The 20,323-nt window shown below is 41.5% G+C and overlaps 1 protein-coding gene across 3 annotated transcripts in view; it reads right to left on the bottom strand.

The window, feature by feature from the left end:
• cers1 (ceramide synthase 1) overlaps nt 1-20,323 on the bottom strand; it is a 31,026-nt gene that overhangs the window by 6,471 nt on the left and 4,232 nt on the right. For all 3 annotated transcript variants that reach the window (XM_037113884.1, XM_037113881.1, XM_037113883.1), the window contains 5 exons: nt 4,549-4,708; nt 1,784-1,964; nt 818-979; nt 510-657; nt 215-375 (listed from right to left, as the gene is read on the bottom strand). In XM_037113884.1, coding sequence (XP_036969779.1) covers nt 215-375; nt 510-657; nt 818-979; nt 1,784-1,964; nt 4,549-4,684 — 788 coding nt within the window. In that variant the 5' untranslated portion in view covers nt 4,685-4,708. The remainder of the gene's footprint in view (nt 1-214; nt 376-509; nt 658-817; nt 980-1,783; nt 1,965-4,548; nt 4,709-20,323) is intronic.

Here is a 20,323-nt window from a genome sequence, read left to right as displayed (position 1 = left end):
CTCATCTTAAACCTACAGACATACTGTTCTACAAATCTTCAAATAACACCTTAAACTGCAGGTTCGGTTTCCTGCCAAACCTGCTGCCGGTGAAAAAACAACTCAGCACTACTGTGAAATCTGTCAGCAGTTGGCTGGTTTGTATTTTTACACCCTAAGCTGAGGTCTCCATGTCAGACTAAATAAAATGATGAGGTCTGTTGGCGCAGCTCACCCCTGGGCAGAGATGTGATGTCCAGCACCATCATCGTTGTTTTCTGCCTGAGGACGTCTAAGCAGGCCCGCTGCCGTCTTGTTGCCGTCCTCGTCCTCGTACTCTCTGACGTCGTTTACCTCCTTCATCTTCAACACCTTCACCACGAAAACCACAATGAACTACGCAGAGCATGGGAGAAAAACAGAAAAGGCAAATGGATGAGATTGTGTCACTGGTTGAGGTTTCCTGGAGTCAAACAAACAGTGACCACAAATGCTGTCTGGGTTTGACTAAGAAACCTGTTTGTCCTCACCAGGAACCAGTAGATGTTCATGAGCAGCAGCGCCAGGAGAAGAGCATTGAAGAAGAAGTAAAAGGGGATGCTGGGGACGGACTGGAGGCTGGACACACACGTAGCATACAGCACTTTGAGAGGGAACCAGTAGAGACGGAACCAGAACCTGAGAGCAAAGGAGACAGAAAAAAAATCAGACAACAGAAATAGAAAAATTATATAGTCTTTGTAAATCTGTCAGTCTAACGTATGGTGTGTGTGTGTGTGTGTGTGTGTGTGTGTGTGTGTGTGTGTGTGTGTGTGTGTGTGTGTTTCTTGAGCCTCACCAAGTGATGCTGAAGCTGACAGAGCCCATGTTGGAGAGGATGTCATTGAGCAGGTAATAGCCTCCTCCTCTGGATTTCAGGTAGACATTGAGCTTGGTGAACTCCAGCTGGATGTCATTGATGTCGTGGAGGAACAACACCAGAATCCCTACGTTGTGGTATCTGCATGGCAGAGAACATACAGTACAGTATGTGTATATGAGTCCTATACAAGTCTGTCAAAGCAGCAATCTTTATAAATGAGTGTATAAAAGCACATTTAAGTAAATTAGATATTGTCGTTCAATACTATTTCGCAAAGAAGGATTAAAGATGCAGTTTATTTTGAAGACTTCAAGAAAAGATGAAGAAATGTTTTTGGTTTTTTTTCCCCAGTTTCCAAGAACAAAAAATAAAGTTTGTACTGAACTGTGAAAACTGTCTCCTCAGCCTACCCTTTTCTGTGAAATCAATTTACAGCTAGCTCACCATTTGAGTCAGCTAATGTTCAAAGCAAACCATGCCAGATCCATGCACCACAGCTGTTCAAGCTAGATGGCTAACCTTTGCTTGGATCATAGTTAGCTAATTGGTTGCCCCTGACTTGCATCAATCTTGATTATTAGAAAGCAAATGTCAGTTTTACACCTCTACTTTGTACTGTGACATCATTTATTGTTGGCTATAATGATACAATCTGTGTTGTGATGGCTGCTACTCGTTTGATAACATTGATCACGATGGTGACACACTGTTACCACTGTATGGCACACATAAACATCACATCTTATGGATTTATCTGGAAAACATTTCCTTTAGATAGAAATCATTCTATCAGCTGTTATGGCCACCAAGAGTCGGGGATGGTCTAATTTTTTGAGTAACATGACAGTCCCAAATTAGCACGTCATCAGACATTACCAATACAAAGCTATCACTGCAACATTCTTACACTTCACATCTTCAAACTAGAAAAAAAAAAGATACCTGAAGGCGTAGGAGAAGCTAATGAGTGCCAGTGTGATGATATGGTGCACCACCATGACAGCCGAGTCCTTCCTCCATGCGTCCATGTAGACTGTAGCATAGATGGAGTGGCCGTAGAAGCTGCCCTGGATCAGATAGGCTATGGCGATGTCTGTAGGCACTGACATACCACTCTTCCAGTCTGGAGAAAGAGACAGAAAAGAGCTCAGAGGCCTGAGAGCACATGAAGGATGTCAGCTTTCACTTTGAAATCAACTCACCGAATCATGAACTGTCAGCAAGACCAGACAGTCGATACAGTCTTACTCTTTGTTTAATAGTCATTATCAAATATGATTTCATTATTGTTGCTTTATCTGTCTGTTTGTTGGCAGGGTACAAGAAAACTTCTTCTAAAGGTTTCGGTTAAATTTAGGTGAAAAATTTTGCCCGTGGTTGCTGCTGGTTTCTGGTGCATATCCAGGGACAGTAACACTTCTCAGTGTCCATATAAAAAAGAAATATTTTTTTCATCAGTATTTCTACAAAACTTCACCAAAGATGGTTTCTGACAAATGCTGATGAGTCTGTCACACAATTTCACACAAAACCATAAATACATTTGATGACATTCTGTCTATAGGTGGCACTACAGCAACATGATTTTATTATACCATAGCATTACCTCAGAAATACATAGTGCGGAGTAAGTCAAACTCTCTTAAAAACATGCAAGTCTCAAAAAAACATGGATGTCATTAGCCAATCGCAATAATTTGTTAGCCATATATGTATTTTTATACAATTATGAAACAAATGCAGACTCAAATTGTTACATTTTCTATAATATATGTGAATTTAGAGAGTTGTTCAGCTTTTGGTGGAGCTTTGCACTTATTTAGAGCTTTTGTCTCATGTACTGTTAATTGCATTATCTTCCTTCTTGTTGTTTGTTGTTAGGCATCTCAGACTATGGCTCACACAATAAAACAGGGGGAGGCGAGTGTGTCCTGACTAACACAAAATTGAAAACAGGTGAGATACAGACCTACTCAAAACAGTCACAGCTTCTTGATGCAATTACAAGTGAAAGAGGCAGTTGTGTGTCGGCAAGTGCTAAGATGACACAACTCACTGTCTCTATGATCCATCAACTGAACTGGAACTTTTTCAAACAGGCACATTTCCAGTTGCAAATGACTGTGGAGTGATGTTTCAATCATACATTGTTTTAAGGTGATTGGATCTGCATTAAACTGAAAACCTAATTTAAGTAATACAATGATCAAATGTTCAATGTACTGATTACTTTATTTCGGTTATTCAGTGTTTCAATGAGAACTCGCTGCATTATTAAGTAGTTAAAAATGTAACATTATAAAATGAATGTGTCTCCTGCTTTGCAATTAACATATTTAGGTTTGTCCGAAATTTTATTTACAAGGTTTTTTTTCATTTACATTCAACTAATAAGCCACACTGTAAAGGTCCATCCTACCAATAAGTAACAAAGGATTCATCTTGTGTGTATGGTGAATATGTTGTATTTACAGCAAGATCACTGTTATATATACACATATGAACACAAATGCAGTCCAACCTTTATCTCGAGATACTGAGCTGTATACAGTCTCTTCCGGGGAAGGGGGGGGTTACCAGATGTGAAGGGTCGGCTGGGGAAGTTAGTATGCAAAAGAGGAGACTGGAGGGATCAGGTTTAACCTCAGGAGAATTAGAGAAGTATCGCAGGCGAAACGGACCGAATCTATGTTCAGGCTGCTAAGCCTAGCTCATGTCTCTGAAACCATCAGATCAGATGTTGGACGGAAACTTTGTCCTCCACTGTTCGAGTATGGTTAGTCTCTAGTGGGATGGGGTTACGTTGGGGCCTTGTGTAATGTTTATTGATTGGTCCTTCCGTCATTAAACATTGAGAAGAAGGCTGCTGGATGGATCACAACAGAAGAGCTGCCAAGGGGCGGCATGGGAAAACTCTTTTTCTGTCCTGGACTCTGAAGCTTTTTTACTCTTTTTTTTTTCCTTCAGAAAACAGACCCACTGTCCCTCCTCCTCACTTTTGCCAGTCTAGCTTTGATTTCTTCTGTTTGTTTTTTTTTAGCTTCACATCTCTCGCTCCTACTCTCCCACTCCCTCCCTAACAGTTCCGCCACATTACACTGCCTCAGTACACATCTCAGGCTGACAGCTATTAGCAGTGATGTAGCTCTTAAAGATCAACCTGGCACTGTCAACCAGACTTTGCTAGCTCCACTCAGAGCAATGGAGATGGACCAAAGCCTTGACACCTCTGTGTCTGATGGAGGAGGATAAGAGACTATAAAAGACACATCTGGATCCAGAGCTCAACACATCGATCACCCAGTAGTGATAGGATGATACTCATCACACAAGTTCCCTGTCATGACACTGACCATTATGTGCAATTATGCAGATAATTTATTGCACCAGTGCACCGGGCCACACTGTATGAACCACCATAAATACAGTATCTCTCTATTTGAATTCTCAAAGAGGCGTTTTACCCCCACAGAGGATTAGGCCATGCTGCCTGCTGTTTCATTAGATTAAATTGACTTCAGCTCCTTATCTAGCCTGAGAAGTTAGGTCAGGGAATCACTCAGTTACATTACTATTCAAACACAGCTCTTGTGATGGACCAGATTCAAACACCAAAAGATGTAAAAGGGAGTAAAGTACATTTAAAGAGTCATTCAAATCAACAGATCCCAAAGAGGACAAGTGCATCACATGCTTCTGTATCTTACTGTAGAAGACGGAGGGCGGGTCATGGAAAAAGGAGTAGGAGGTAAAGAAGAGCAGGTAGGTGCTGTATGACCACGACATGGTGTAGAAGACCAGCTTCCACGCGCTCTCTGGCATCTTGGCAGCATCTTTGGGCATCAACCTCCACCACTGGGCTAGAGGCTGCAGGGACAGGAGACAAGACAGAGAGGAAGAAGTCACATTCAGAACGTATTAAACTTGTTTCCTAAGGCTGGGTGAACTGCTAGCGGGCCTTTGGACACAATTACTGAATCATTTAGATGGAGTTCAAGTTGTTTGGCGAAGCAAACAATTCTGTTAATGCATTGATGTGGCTTTTCCACTGAGATGAAATCACTCTGTTGCTTTTGTTTTCCTCTAAATAACCATTTATATTTTCCATTATGTAAAGACACAAATATCATAGCCGGAGACCACATCCTACGAGCGCAAGAATGAGCAGGGACCCTTCGAGAGAAATCTTAGCCAGAATTTTCTGGCTGGTGGGACCACAGATGTTTTCCTTTTTTACAGGGATTTTAACTGTTGCAACATCTCTTGGCACATTCCTCTGAACTAATAAACACTGGCTGCAGAAAACAAACGGGCCTAAATGGAATGAAGACATCAAGAGGATTGTTTCTTCAAATCAAACAGACACAAGATGGTGAGAGATGTTACGTATGAAATGACAATTGGTAACTTGTCTACACAAAGTTCAAACCAATAATGGCATATTTTAGTGAGAGAGAAGCTAACTCAAGTTTATAGTTCAGGGCTGCCCAAAGTGTCTTCATGGGCCATAATGTTTAAACTGGGCCACCAGATATTTCTGGAGAGATGAAAAAAGAAGATATTTAAAGGTGCAATACGTAAGAATTCTTTAAAAATTAACTAATGTTTTGAACAGAACGATGGTTGGAGTTACACACTGAAGTTAACTGGGATTGTAATACCAAGTGCATCTTAAAAATGCCACACAATTGGAGTTTGTGATTAAGTTTTGGTTTTGGCCCTCAAAGGGAGAAAGTTTGACCAGCAGTTGGATCTGTTTATTTTGTTGTTGACTACACCCTCTACACTTTAACTTCATTTATTTCATACCTTATATTGAGATGTCGATTAAAAAGTGCAAGACGACCCACTGTTGGCCTCTTGCCAGTGCTTCTGACAGTCTCAGGATGTTGTTCTAAATGAGAGTTCACTTCCAATTTACAGATACTTCTGCATATACTTAGAAGTACTATACTCAGATAACACTGACACATGCTCTCTCTTCCTCTCTGTATGTTGTTCTCTTCCTGACACACATGTGCACACGCACCTTCATCAGTAAGCTCCAGTATGTAACAATCATGTGATCATCTGCCCACAGAACCTCTTTCACAAGTCTGTGTATGGTTTGCTTTGCAAGCAGAAATAGAGGAAGTCGAAAAGACGGCTTCTGATGTCCTGATGTAGCCTGATAACAAGACCCCACCCACAGTGTTCGGTGGTGGCACCACGTTATCTTCCTCCAGACCCTCTCTAATCTAACTGTCTCCTCACTCCCAGATTTTGCCTTCCCTTGAAATTCCACAGCCTAAATCATATTAATTCAATTTAAAGAAATAAAGTAAATGCAGAGGAGTGAACCTGACGACAAATGTCGAAGACGAGCAGAAAGATACGTAAAATAGATGAGACAGGTACGTCAGTTAGGCAGTAAGACAGGCAGGTGTTCGGTGTTTCATGAGTGTGCCAAGACAGGAAACCGAACCCAGCTCACCGCCTCATAAACAAAATGCAACACACACAGGCGCTCAACCCTCAGATGGTGTAACAGGAGGCGGGAAAGTGAAAGTCGCCGGTGTCAGTGATACAGTAGATCTCAGTCAGTTGTTACCAAGCAGCTAGTCTCTAGGACGTGATCCGACAAGGCTCAGTGACCGATTACATGACAAATTAATGGAGAGAGACTTGCCTCAGCCAAATGTAAACCATGCAGTCTAAGAAAGTCTCGTCTAAGTGGATTCACAAAATTAACTCTGTCTAATACTTTCCCTCTCTGTCTCGTGGCTTTAAAAGTACATTTTTTTTCTTTGTTTCCGTCTGCCTTTTTCTTTGTTCCGGTCTCTCATTCTGCTGTTCTCTGGATCTGATGGATTTCCTGCGTCACATAACACAGAGTCAAAACAAGATGGGGAAGGAAGCTGACGGGGGCAACACTGATGTGAGATAAAAATGTAACGGCAACAGGCTTTGTGATCCTCGGTTGTGACACATGGGGGGAAAAAATGGCAGCATCTATGGGGCACATGATCCCAGCCGCGGCTGCTGATTGGTTGAGACTGTGGAGACGTGTTCAGTAAGTCATGACCGGGACACTCACCACAAGTCTCTCAGTACATCTGTATCTATCAGCCTCCTCCCCTCTCTCCTCCTCCTTCCCCTGTATTTGTCACTCTTCTCAGCTCCCTCGTTCTTTCTCTCTCCACCCCTGCATCTCCCCCCCTGCCTGCGACATTTATTTATAGAAGCCAGCTGTCAGTACACAGCATACCCCCTTGGTCTTCCACCACATCACCCCCTCCGATACTCAAAGAAATAAGCCTACGCACATTCAAAAAAGCTGACCGGTGGCTGATACAAGCAATGCCTCGGCAGCTCATATCTTACTTGTAATCACCATTACAGCTGCCTCAGTGCTGGTGCACCCATTACTAATTCTTCCACATCCGATCTGCTCTCTCTGTATTCTCCTACCCGCTGTTTCACTATACCCTGTCTCCGTGTCGCTTCCTCTGTGTCATCTACAGTGAGTGTCGCTATGTTTGCACTGCAGCTAAACTCAGCAGTGGCACTCTGTACGCTTACAGAAAAGTGTCTGATCTGCAGAATGGCATGCACCAAACATCACTGTTTGTGTTGCATTCACAATACTGACTGCATATTTTGCTTTGATATGTCAGGAATAACACAGAAAGATATAACTCCAAAAAAACAAAATCTCCCACCCAAAGACTTTTTTCAGAGGGAGTCAAAAAGGACCAAACAGGCCAAACACCGATTAGATTACAGTGTTAACTATAAAACTCCAAGCACAGCACATACGGAAAAAATTCACCAACTATTTTGATGATCAAATAATCATCTATAATCTTAATTAATCATATTATTGCCAGGTATGACAAAGCGTTGCATGCGTGACTCCATATCAGGCCAGTTATCCTGTAGTAACCTCTGTCAGCCCAGTCTTATTCCCACCTAGTCAAACAACAATGCCTGCTGCCTACACTGCCATGACTGCTCTGTGATCACATTCTGTTGTGTTTTTAAACATAAAAGCTTGAAGACACCATAACAGCAGTTCCATATTCAATATTGTGAAAAACATAATGGCAAATATAGCTATAATAATAGCTGATTTCAGCCCAAACCTACCCAGCTGTGCCCTGCTGCACTCACTCAGAGATACCAGCCACCTAAATATGCCAAATGTTTTTCATCAAAATCCATTCCATGATGCCCTAAGAAATTAACAAAAACTGTCAATTAATGCCCAATGTGAAAAAAAAAAAAATCTTAATCTGTCCCTTAACCTGGATCCACACCAAAAGCTGATAGGGTCGTTTCTGGGCCAAGACCCATCCTCCATCCAGGTTTTGTGGAAATCCATCAAGTAGTTTTTGTGAAATCAATCTGACAACTAACAAACAAGCAAACGGACACGTGTGAAAACATAACGTCCGTGACAGAGGTAATTAATGTTGGCTGCACTCCTTGTCATCACCCTTGGCAGCCTTCATTTATGGCCACTGAAAATGTACAAGTGCAATTTATTACTTTATACGTCAATAATGTCATGATAACCCTGCACAGTTGTCAGTTCCTTCCTCATAATGTAAACTGTCTGAAGGTGTCAAACTGGACTTCCTGGATCATATTTCCTCTTCTTATAATACCTCTAGCAACACATACAAACCAAAGCAGCCCCATGTGATTTTTTAATGCAGTGCTGTGTTTGCATTATAACATAGCATCACTACAAAACAATGATTACATCCAGTTTCAGACACGTTTTTAAGAGTAAATCCAAAACCCAAATCTGTGCAAAGCCAATACTGCAGGAATAAAAAAGCAGGGTATAGAACTGTCAGTGGCCTGACCCAGCACCAGCGACTTGTTGATGGAGTCTTCAGTGGTGAGGTTCAGTTACTAGTATCTGCGTGATGTTTTTGCTTCCTGACGAGTTCTGGACAGAGGTGGTCCCTCTATATTCTGGTCTCGGACTTAAGCGACCAGAACCGCACAGCAGAGACAAAATCTTTGTTTCAAATGCAGATTCTGAGATTATATAACAGCCAGCGAATGGCTCCATTCTTGTCTCTCTCTGTGCCAGCCAGCCCACCATCACACAGGGTCCCTATCCACCCACTCTATCTACCCTTTAGGTTTCAATGCCAGCCTACAGAGTGGGGGTATAGTGGGTCAAGGACACTGAGATAATCCACTCGTCCTCTGTCAGATAAATGACAGGGCCTTGAATTACACTCAGCTGGGACCTACGACCATTCAACAGCTTCCCCCTCTCTTCCTCTCTCTCTGACAGACAGACTTTGGCTGAACTCACTCAGGGCATCGGTGGATTTCATTTCACTGTCTGCTCAAGAGAGAGAAGCTGTCTTAAACCAGAGGGAGGAGAAGAAAATTATAGAGGCAGAGCTTGTGTGGAAGGAGAAAGAGTCAGTGTGAAAGAGACTTCACGACAAATAAGTGGTTCCCTTAGCAACCATGCAGGGATGCTGGCAAAGCCCTCCAGTGTGGCTCAAAACTCCCTCCATCTGTCTCACGCTCCAGTCCTTCCTCACCCGTCCTTTCACCCTCTCTTTCCCCCCTCGCTCATCTGCAGCTGCACCCCACTGCTCCCCCCTTGCGCCCTTCCTGGAAGCAAGCGATGAGAGAGGAGAGAGGGGTGAATGGACTCCACTGGCCTGTTGCATAAGGAGATAAACTGGGCCAGTGAGTCAGGATGCTGGCTCATGTGTGGATGTGTTCAATAAGGCTCGCGCTCTCATTCACCCTCTTTCATTCCTTTAGCCCTGCCTGGCTTCAATCTCTCTGGCTATTCTGACGTCACTCTGTCCATCTCTGTGTCACTTTTAAACCCAATTCTGTCACAGGTTCCCTTCAGTTCTCTTTAAATCTTTTTCCAGACTGGGGCAAACAGCTTTTACAAAGGCTAATAAAATGGATAGCTGGAGTTTTAGTCTTTACATATGCAAGCACCTACTTATCTATGATTAACATTTCATACAACACTATTTGCGGTACGTTCTAAGTAGGTTAGAATTTTCCGACGTTATTTCAAATATCCCCTTCCTTACACATAATTTCTACCTGACCCCAAACAGAATATCGGCCTCTATAAAGAGGGAATGAGCTCACTTACCTCACCCTCCCATCTCCCTCCTTGTTCCTAACAAGCTGATGAGTGGACAGCTGTCACTGGGGATAAAGCTCTTTCCTCAGAAGGAGGCAGATGGATCCAGAAAGTGCTTCCTTTGCTGAATCTATTTATTGAGGGGAACAATATTTTTCCTCCATGTGACAGCTGGTATAAAGTGTTCTTTGTCTCAATGATGTGCTGGAGGTTGTAGGCCCAAAATGTAAGAAGTGTTGCCTTCACCCGTTTATCTAATTCATCTCCTCACTGCTACTTCTTACCATTCTGACTATCAATAATGAGTGATCCATCCCTTTTCACTTCACAGAGGTAGGTGGTGGGAACAGTTTTATTTAACTTAGACTATTTCATCCTGTTGATTCAAAAGTTATTTCTGTTGGTAGACTTTTTTTTTTCCATTTACCCTTGTCCCTATTGTTTTGGCACTCTTTCGTGGATGTAGCTAACTGACTTTTATCAAACTGGCAGAATTGGCTATGAACTTGGAATTAAGGTTCTCACTGAAGACCTTCAAGTAGTCAGCTCAACAATGTAAGACTAATGTTGGTTAATGGCATCTTTTTCAGTCAACTATAACATCCATATCTTATCTATTCACTGGAAGCAATTAACAGACATCAGACAGTGATGCATACTGGGAGATGAGTCCACCATTAACTGCTGTGTGACTTAATAAATGCACCACAGATGAGACATTCTGCGACGGCCTCTGATCAATCAGATAACCATGACAAAAGAGGAGTGTGATTGACTTGGAGGAGAAGAGTCACTCAGTAACTGAATCATACTGGGAAGCCCTCACATAAACAATCCACACTGACATGTTCAAGTCAGATCAAGGTACCAGATAGTTTAAAATCTGTTTAGTACTTAATATAGTTGATGTTTGTATTCAGCAGCAGCTAAAATTAACCTGATAAAAAATTCTTAGTTAGAAAAACCCAAGTAAGAGCAAGAAACAAATATTTAAGCCATCTTGCTTTGCAGCTTATAGCCACAACCATTCTTCAACCTTATCTGATTTTAGTTTACTGTTTTTTGTGAACACTGTAAAAAGATGGCTTAATTGTAACATGTTGAAGGGTGCAGGTTTATATATAAATAGGCTAAAGGACAACACATATATGATACATATCATTTGGTAAAATAAAATCCCTACTATACCATATTTACCCCCCTTTTATATAGATTATTTTTGCATGTACAAAATGGCAGAATCCTTACCTCAGTGACTCTTTAATCATTGCCATCCTAACGCAACACAATTTCTTGTACAAGCTTCAGGATTTCTAGGTGATTCTTGTCTTCCAATAAAAAACATCATTAGATGCAGTATGAATCATTCAAGTCAGTGATATCACTGCAGTTGTGGCCTTGACTGGCCTTGTTTGTCTTGCGAGACTGAGCAAGAACAAGTAAAATGCAGTTGAGTCAAAGACTGATGATTTGAGCAAGAACAATCTCAAGCACTTCTACATTTCCGTGGCCATTTACTGCATGTCGTCCTGACTTTCTCCCACCTTTCCTGTCACTATCTCCAGCTGTCCTGTCAGATAACATAAAGGCTAAAAAGACCCAAAAGATATATAAAATATGCTCAACTTGGTTTTCTCAACAGACACCTGGGGGCAACACATGTTCAACTGTTAGTTCGACATGACAAACAGCATGTGATGGGTTTTTTTTGGTCTTCCTACATGGATGTAGCTGAACTCCCATGACCCCAGATGGCCTGGAATACTGATGCTGAACCAAGAGACTGCCTGAACGTTTGAAGTTGATTTGATTAAAAACACACGATTAAGCGAGGCACCGCCACCACCGAGCAAACTAATTTGCACGCAAGTACGTGACTGGACGAGCAGCCACCTTGCACCCATGAGTGAGTAAATAACCACCAAATGACAGTCAGTAGCAGCTGCATGTGGTGGCATGTAAAAAACACACCTTGTCCTTGGTGTTACACCTTTTCTTTTTAAATGACCAGTGTAAAATGTAGCAACTACTAAACAGGTTCCATGTGTTTGCAGACAATGACAAAATCATAAAAATGCCTTGAATTTGATTACTTGAACTATGGTTCTCAAGTCTTTTTCAACACTATTCAAAGCGCTTTTAATCTGTTTTTTAATTGTTCTAGCGACTATTACACACATGACTTCATTGGAAGGAGAACCGCCAAAGACTTATCGGGTTTTCTAGCCAAAAAAACAGTTTCAGTTCCCACTAAATAAATGCAATGAGCATATTCAAATAAAGACGGTGTGGGTATGTGTGAGTTTACACATGGTTTCCCAGAACATAACTATGTGTCACAATGTGTGTGTGTGTGTGTGTGTGAACATTAGAGAGAGAGAGAGCGCAAGGAGGTGCACCTGTTTGGAGCGTGTTGAGCCGATTAGTCTGCCCCAGTGGAGGCATTAACCCCATACTTAGTTATCAAATTAACTCCTGGCGCATCAACATAAATGAACATGGTCTTCACAGCAAAATGCTTTCAAACGATGCATATATTTACACAACTTCTATTAATGATAGCACAGATTAGCAACAGTGTATACTGTGTCTTGAAAAAGTGTTGGAAATTCATGCGTATAGACCTACATTCTGTCTCAGCGTTTGAAGAATGTTTGCATTATAGATTTATCTGCTGATCATTTTCACAATTAATCGTTTAGTTATAATAATTTCTCAGAGTCAAAATGGCTAGTGTCCAATCGGTACATCTGCTGGCTGATATTATCATCCGATATTGGCCTATCACTGATACATGGGTGTTGGCGTATATTTTGTCCGACATGTGTCGATAAGGAAACGTCTTTAGAGTGATTGCAAAGCAGAGAAATACCTACCTAATATCAGAATCGGTATCAGCAACGGCGGTAAAAAAATAAAAAATTGTATCAGTCAAGCTTTAAAAGTGATTCTTTTTTTGTCCAGCAAACAGTCAAAAACCAAAAGACTCTATTATTAAAATGTTCATGGAGTAATAACCTAATCATTGCAGCTCTGGTCAAGACTACCATGAAAAAAAAACTGTTTCTAACACATTGGGAAAATCAGCTTCTGAACACTAAAAAGCTGCATATTTTTCACCTGCCCACGGATAACACAAAGAAAAATGTAATCACCTGCTGTACAACCCTGACTCTCATCTACACAATGACATAACAGACTCTTCTGCTTGTCACATTTGAATATACCCTCCGGTGAGATGTAGTTTACTTTAGTTTTCATTATTTCTTCAGTCCTATATCTTTTACTCGAGCATACAGGCTAATGCTACCTAACCCAGGGCAGTGTTCGTTCACATTATTCAGTCATATCGAACACGTTAGGCAACTGCAGTGCTGCCAATAATCAACATGACTGTCTTGAGCTAATCAGAAAATGTATCATGTAGGATTGCTGTCGGCATTAGCCAATTCTTGAACCCTTCTCTGTGTATCACAAACATTCATTCACCAAGCAAGCACACTGTTGTATTTTTGCTGAAGATGGTACATGTGTCCTCTCCGCAGGGATAGAACATTAGAAAAAACAGAAACGGTATTAAGCAGCACACACTCAAGTGGCATACAGAAAGCTCTTTATCTGATGCAGTTGTGCATCCACTTCTTTTCATTTTGCTCCGAGCAGAGAACATCAAGCTTGTGATGTGCAGTCGGTGGTTGGTTTGTATGGTTTTTATTTGAGTCCAGTGACTTCCATCAGAGTTCATTACTATTAAAGATGTCTCCATCTTTGTCTCTGCCATTGTATACGTCCCCACAGTTCAGAAGGAACAAAACCTTCACCTTCTTAGAAAACTCTTTCATATTTTCATATTTTCTAGGACGGTTAAAGCTACAGAAAGATGGTGGAAAATTAACAGTAATAAAGGAACTGTCTCAGCGAAGTGTTAAGGTATTCACTCAAGCTGTTTCCTGTCCAAACTGACAACTAGAAGACATATGGCTGTCATTCATAATGCACTACCCATGCCATTTGGCAACACAGAGAGAAAGAGGCCTGGCTGTGTCTATGAGTATAAATGCAGTGCGTGTGTGTGTGTGTGAGTGAGTGAGTGAGCTTTCAACAGGCCAATCTAAGTGTGCATCAACAGGCGGAGGTTCATGAACTCACAATAATTACCCACCCACTGGTAATCTAAAGCTAGCTAAAAACACGCACACACTCAAGCACAAACATTTATCGACAAACAGCAAATGTTGACTGCTAGAGATGGGAAAATCAATGGCACAATACTCTTTCTTTTTCAGAGACTTTTATAGCGCATTAATGGCGGTTGTGTCTGTTTTAGTTATGCAGTTGTTTTTTATTGAGGTCAAAGTGGCCAAAATGATAAGTGAGCACACATGGGGCGGAAAGTAAAAACAAATGTGGAGCACGATGACACACAGGCAGACTTCAGGCAGCAACTGTCCTCAGTGCTTTTATGTAGTTCAGAGTTGTAAACTCTGAATAAAGATTAAAACATGTGTCTGTAATGTAACCAACACAAAGACATTTCTGGCCCGATAACATAAGGAGCTGAATAATAAATACATATCTGGCAAGCAGTATCTGGAAATCTGCCTGCAAGGGTTATCTTGTTCATTCATGATACACATAATGATGTTTTATGGAGTATATAAATACAGAGTTACCCGTTGATAGTAAGATTGAATGTTGTTGGAATGGCTGATAATATTACACAGCCACATGACACAAGTGATAACACGCGTTTGTGTTTGTTTATTTGTACCTCAAACAGGCCAGAATATTGTACAAGTGAGCAGTTCATTTCAGGCTGATGATTACAGCTCTGACAGTGCAGATAGGCCTAATTACACTGACCGTCTAATGAATAATGATCGGATGTCTGGATTAAGGTTAGGTTATTGGTTCAGGTATGGATTACAGCAAGGAATAAGGCAGCCTGGCAGAAACACATTGCTGGGCTCTGCCATATGGGTACACAGAGTACATTTTGGACCAGTGCAGACAATGAATTTGATATATTAAGCTAAACATATTTTTTTAACCCTAAGAATGGCTTGTAAACAGGTCATTTAAAAATTCAAACACACTCTAATAGCTGGGTTCCAACTTTTCAAAATGGCTGCACTGGTTGCACAAAAACTTTTTAATTTAGGAGCGTTAGCACATAATTAAGGATGACCTAATGGTACATCTTAAAGCAGCATTATGTAACTTTTTTTAATTAGACTAATTGTCTCAAAATAATTTTGATGGTACAGTGTCATGTGATAGTGTGAATGACGTCTCTGTATCAGCAACTATCACTTGCTTCTGCACTATGTATCTTCAGTGAGAGGGTCGGATCCCAGTGCAACATACATGTTTACTTCAACATACAAGTTTTCAACACATAACATTGTCATGATGTAATGAGTTTTATTTGGAGTTAGAACCAACGTTATGTGTGACAAATTTTTATAAACCTGGGATTTGTATTTACGACACTGGTGTTACAGTGCCAATTTCTACATGCTGATGCTTTAATTTCTAAACACATTATTTTAATTATTGTTTGCAGGAATGTATTAAATTATCTTAATCACAACACACACCAGAAATGTTGGTAACCCCAGTAGCTTAATCAGTATAACACATTTTCAGATGCACCGTTACAACCATTGACAACATTTATTCATGCTTGACAGATTTGTGCAACCCAAACAGCTGCACCGTGGAGCCCTGCGTAGTGTAATGTTCACTGTTAATACTTCATATTAAGGGATGCAACATTTTGAGGGGTAACTAGGTGACAAGTTGGGAACAAAATAGTAAAATTTGGATGAAATTGGATTAGGAGTAACTAATTAGCTAATGTCTGACTAGTAGTAGATAGTTCCTCATTTGTTACTCATCTATTCCGAAGTATCTACGGTACTCAAAATTGTTACCTATAGATTTATGATATGTTAGGCCAATTTAATATGTGTGGCCTCAAATATGAGACAATTCCATTTCCCTTGCCATTCACAGCCTTCAATACTTAATACAATGTTTACTGTGGCCGATCAATACCTTTTACAAAAGAAGAATTTTGACACTGTTACCACAGTGGAGGTTTTATACATGTGAGCAAGATCCCTCTCGACCTTTTGGTCTGGGATAATGTAGTTATGCAGCAAATGAAACCAAAGGGTTGGTGGGGACCAGACAGAAGAGGGGAAATGTGTGAGGACAGGATGCAACAGATTAAAGTTAGATCAAGATGATACAGAGAAAAAAAAAGAAAGAAAGGTGAGACGAGGTGACTTGACAGGAGATCACATTTTGAAAAGGAAAGTGCAACTTTTTTTTGATTGTGAGTCCATGCGGATGCACCAGTCTCTTCCACAGACAGAGAAGTGGGAGACTGGGACAGAGAAACAGATCTGATTGCATCCCAAGAATGCTACTGAGATCCAACCCAAAACCAAAGTGCAGAGAAGCCGCCAATTCATTATCAACACCCCGTGGCTTTCAATGAACCACACAGACAAGCATGCAATGACACACACACACACACACACACACACACACACACACACACACTAATACACACATGGTCAGTGTATAAAGTATAGAGCAGAACAGACAAAATTAAGTTTAGTTTCCTCTGACCACTTCTCTCTCACACACTGTTATAGAGTGGCCTTGTTAGAAGAGAGACAGCTGCCAAGTATGAAGCCTACAGTGACAGTGTGCTCTTGTATAACGACAGCCTGTCCAGTGTGTCTATCTGGAGGCAAGTAAGTGAGACAGAGAGAGAGAGAGAGAGAGAGAGAGAGAGAGAGAGAGAGAGAGAGAAGGAGGAAGAGGAAAAAGATTGAGAGGCCAGCCACAGCAGCAGCTCTGCAGCGGTCAAGGCCTTACAGCACATTCCAGTTGACCAGAAGGGGGTCTGACTGTCACAGTCAGCAAACAGAGCTGATTCATGAGGCTGCTTTGTAGCTGGTGGTACATATGGCTGCTTTGGCTATGATTCACCATGTCAAAGAAGGAGTGCACAACCACCCCCCTGTTTCTGCCTTAAGCGGAATAATTGATAGGCCTGCTGTCTGACTTGTGTTTAGGACTCATACTCCACTAACAGTGTATGAAAGAGTTTTCTGCAAAAGGATTAATTCAGTAAAGACAATATGGAGACTGTATGAGCACACCCGAAGGCTGCATTGTCTTCTTTTCTCTTGACAGAGAGCATAAGAGCATTATTCGAATAGTCGATTAATTGTTTATGTGTTGTTTAGTTTGACGCCTTGTTTAACATCTCGTCTACACGATGATGCTGACAAACGTGCAACCGCAGTTCAAGTCTAGCGTGACACCACTGGATAATTCTAAGGAGACCTGGGACCTTCCCAGCTGTATTTGTGGCGACCAAATCCAGATATTTTTCGCAGGAAGTGGCGATATACAGCCGTGTTTGTGACAACAAAACTGGATGTGATTCACAGTAAGTCAGGCCATCTCTAGCTGTGTTTGTTCTAACAGAACCCGGTGTTTTTAAGGAGACATGGGGACCTTTTCAGCTGTGTTTGTGGTGACAAAAAAATGATGTTTTTCACAGGGATTTGGGCCATCTCCAGCCATGTTTGAGGTGAAAGAACCAGTTGTTTTGAAGGAGATCTGTTGAACTTTCCGCCCATGTTTTTGGTGACCAAAAGAAGTACTTTAGGCAAAACCATATTTATTTTTCCTAACGAGAACCAAAGTTTTTGTGCCTAAACCTAGCCAGAGCATTAGCATAGCACCGTGTTTTTTTCACTCAAACAACCTTTTTTAGCCCTGTGGTTCAGAGTCTTCACGTCTCTAGGGTGAGTGTTCAACAGCAGGCACTGTGGGACAGGAGGTGAGTGGGAACAGGGTTAGGAGTTTTCTGTAATTTGTCAAATGTTGTGTGAGAATGATACATAATTCAAAGTGCTGCCCGCTGTCTTAACAGCAATAATAAGATCTGCTGATGCTGCAAAATGGCTGTCCATCTAACCTTTTAAAAACTGTCAGTATATCTCTTCAAAAAGATGCAAACTACCTGCTAAATGACACAAATAAGCCACCAAATATGTCTGTAGGGAATTTGAACTGAACAGCTTGATGCTGATTGTATTACTGTTTGGAACCTACAGGCAGCCAATCAAAGTGCACCATGTAAAGCATCTGTGCAGACAACCAGCAAATATTTAACTTTTTGCAGACACACAAAGTTTGGAATATATCGTGGCACTGAAACTTAAGCATGTTATAATCTAAACACATGCAAAAATATTACATGTATATGTTATTTAATGCTGATTAAGACATAAACAAATAATTTGACTTGATGTGACTGCATCTACCACAGTGGCAAATTATGATTAATTGAAGCACAACCTCTCTGTGGGAAAGTGTGTGGCTGACAGATTTGTGAACCAGTAAGCGCTCTGTATTCATGATGTATGACACACTGAAGCATGCGGAGTGATAGATCATGTGTCAGGTGAAAGTGCTGCTGGCTTAAACACTATGTGATGATAATCAAGATGACTGAGTCACGAGAGGAGGGGGGGAGGAGGAGAGGAGAGGAGGGGACTAATAATAACCAAACTCCATAACAATTGCTCGCAATCAGTGTCAAAATTACAAGCAAGATTCACCTGAGTGGGCACTTTTGGCTGAATGGATAGCACTTCCCCTTCACCACAAATCCAATATCAGGTTTCTCTCTGCGGCTCTAATGTACAACAATGAGCAGGGGCTTTGTGGAACGTGATCTGGGATCTGTGTTCGGAGACCTTGTCAAACCTCAGGCTGCTTTCACATTTAGAACAACAGCAGAGGATGGGGTGCAACTCGGTTCTATGCAGGGAGATAAGCTCTGCAACGAGGCCGGAGCTGGCAAGTACAGCGCTGCTCTCCTCTTTGAGTAGTGTGTGTGTGTGTGTGTGTGTGTGTGTGTGTGTGTGTGTGTGTGTGTGTGTGTGTGTGTGAGAGAGGGGCTATGAGAGGCATTTTATGAGAGGCTATAAACTGCTGCTGCAAGAAACATTTGACCACTGCCTGCTTTGTTTGCATGTTGTGTCTTTAAAAACACATGCTTAGATATAAAAAACAAAAGTCTGGTCGTCGAACAGAAGTTGCACGCATGTGGGTGAGACAGTATACATCCATTCACCAGGATATGCATGTTCGAGGGAGTGTGTGCGACTGTGTTAATGATTGGCTGCTGCATGCTGAGTCAGCCGGCTTGGCTGTGGCGACACAACCCCTCAGCCTACTTCTCCTCTCCATTCCTTCCTTCCTCTAGCTCTCTCTTCCTTCTCAGTTTATTTATCCCCCGCCATAGGAAGTTGCAAATGCATGATTTTGACTGACACACAAATGTATGCAAACAGGCACATGTGTTTCTGTAACCTCAAACACTTGTGAAGACAAACACATACACATGCAGATGAATGCAACTCATAAACCACACACCCATTTAAATCATGCAATCAAATAGAGGTATAAACTAATGTGTGCTTTTACTTTCAGACTCGGCTGACATGACATTTAGGAGATGACTATTTTCTACAGCGAGCAGTTCGTAAGAGCAGAGTGAAGGATTTCAACATTTCCTAATCCGTTTCCCTGACATTAATGTTAAGCATTTGTACACTTGACTTAAAAGGCCACGTTTGACTTCTGTTAAAATTTTAAAAATGCCGGTGTCAGCAGAGCCCATTGATGAGTCAGGAGGTATGCATTCATGTTACAGCAGAGCTCAAGTGGCTTATCAACAAGTTGTGTCTGAATTTAACTCGAAAAGGTGCAGCAGCAAACCAAAAGTAAAACCACTCACTTCTCCACGCAGCACTGTGCACAGGAGCCACTACAACACGCTGGTCATACGTCACCCAACAATATGCTCGCTGACATGTGAAACGATGGTACCAGGTGGAGGCTGAAACTATATACAAAAGACTACCAAGGTTTTCTGGCCTTGACCTTATTTCCAAGCTCCTGGACAGCCTTCGTAAGAGCAAGCATCCATTCACAGTCTTGTGTCTAGCAGAGTGCTGTCATATATATATCGTCCCAATGCAGAAAAATGAGTATCCCTTTAAGAAAGTCCAGAGTGGACCCTTTTGACAGTGTGTGGGCTCTACCAGAAGGCATGAGTCTCAATAGGTAACACATTCTAACAAGGTTTGGCTGCTGTTATCGAGTACAGCAGCTTAAGCATACAACAGTCAACATTAATATAAAACAAACAAGCATCGCTGCTTTCATCTTTTGAATATGACTGCTCGGTGGAAAATGAGGTACTGGAGTAAGTGGAGGTTTTAAGTGGGTCAACTTTCATTCTTCAAACATGA

This window comes from Acanthopagrus latus, chromosome 11 (assembly GCF_904848185.1).
Source record: "Acanthopagrus latus isolate v.2019 chromosome 11, fAcaLat1.1, whole genome shotgun sequence".
NCBI classification, from domain to species: domain Eukaryota; kingdom Metazoa; phylum Chordata; class Actinopteri; order Spariformes; family Sparidae; genus Acanthopagrus; species Acanthopagrus latus.
The sequence above is the reverse complement of the archived record's forward strand: the minus strand, read 5'-3'. Positions and strand labels throughout refer to the sequence as shown.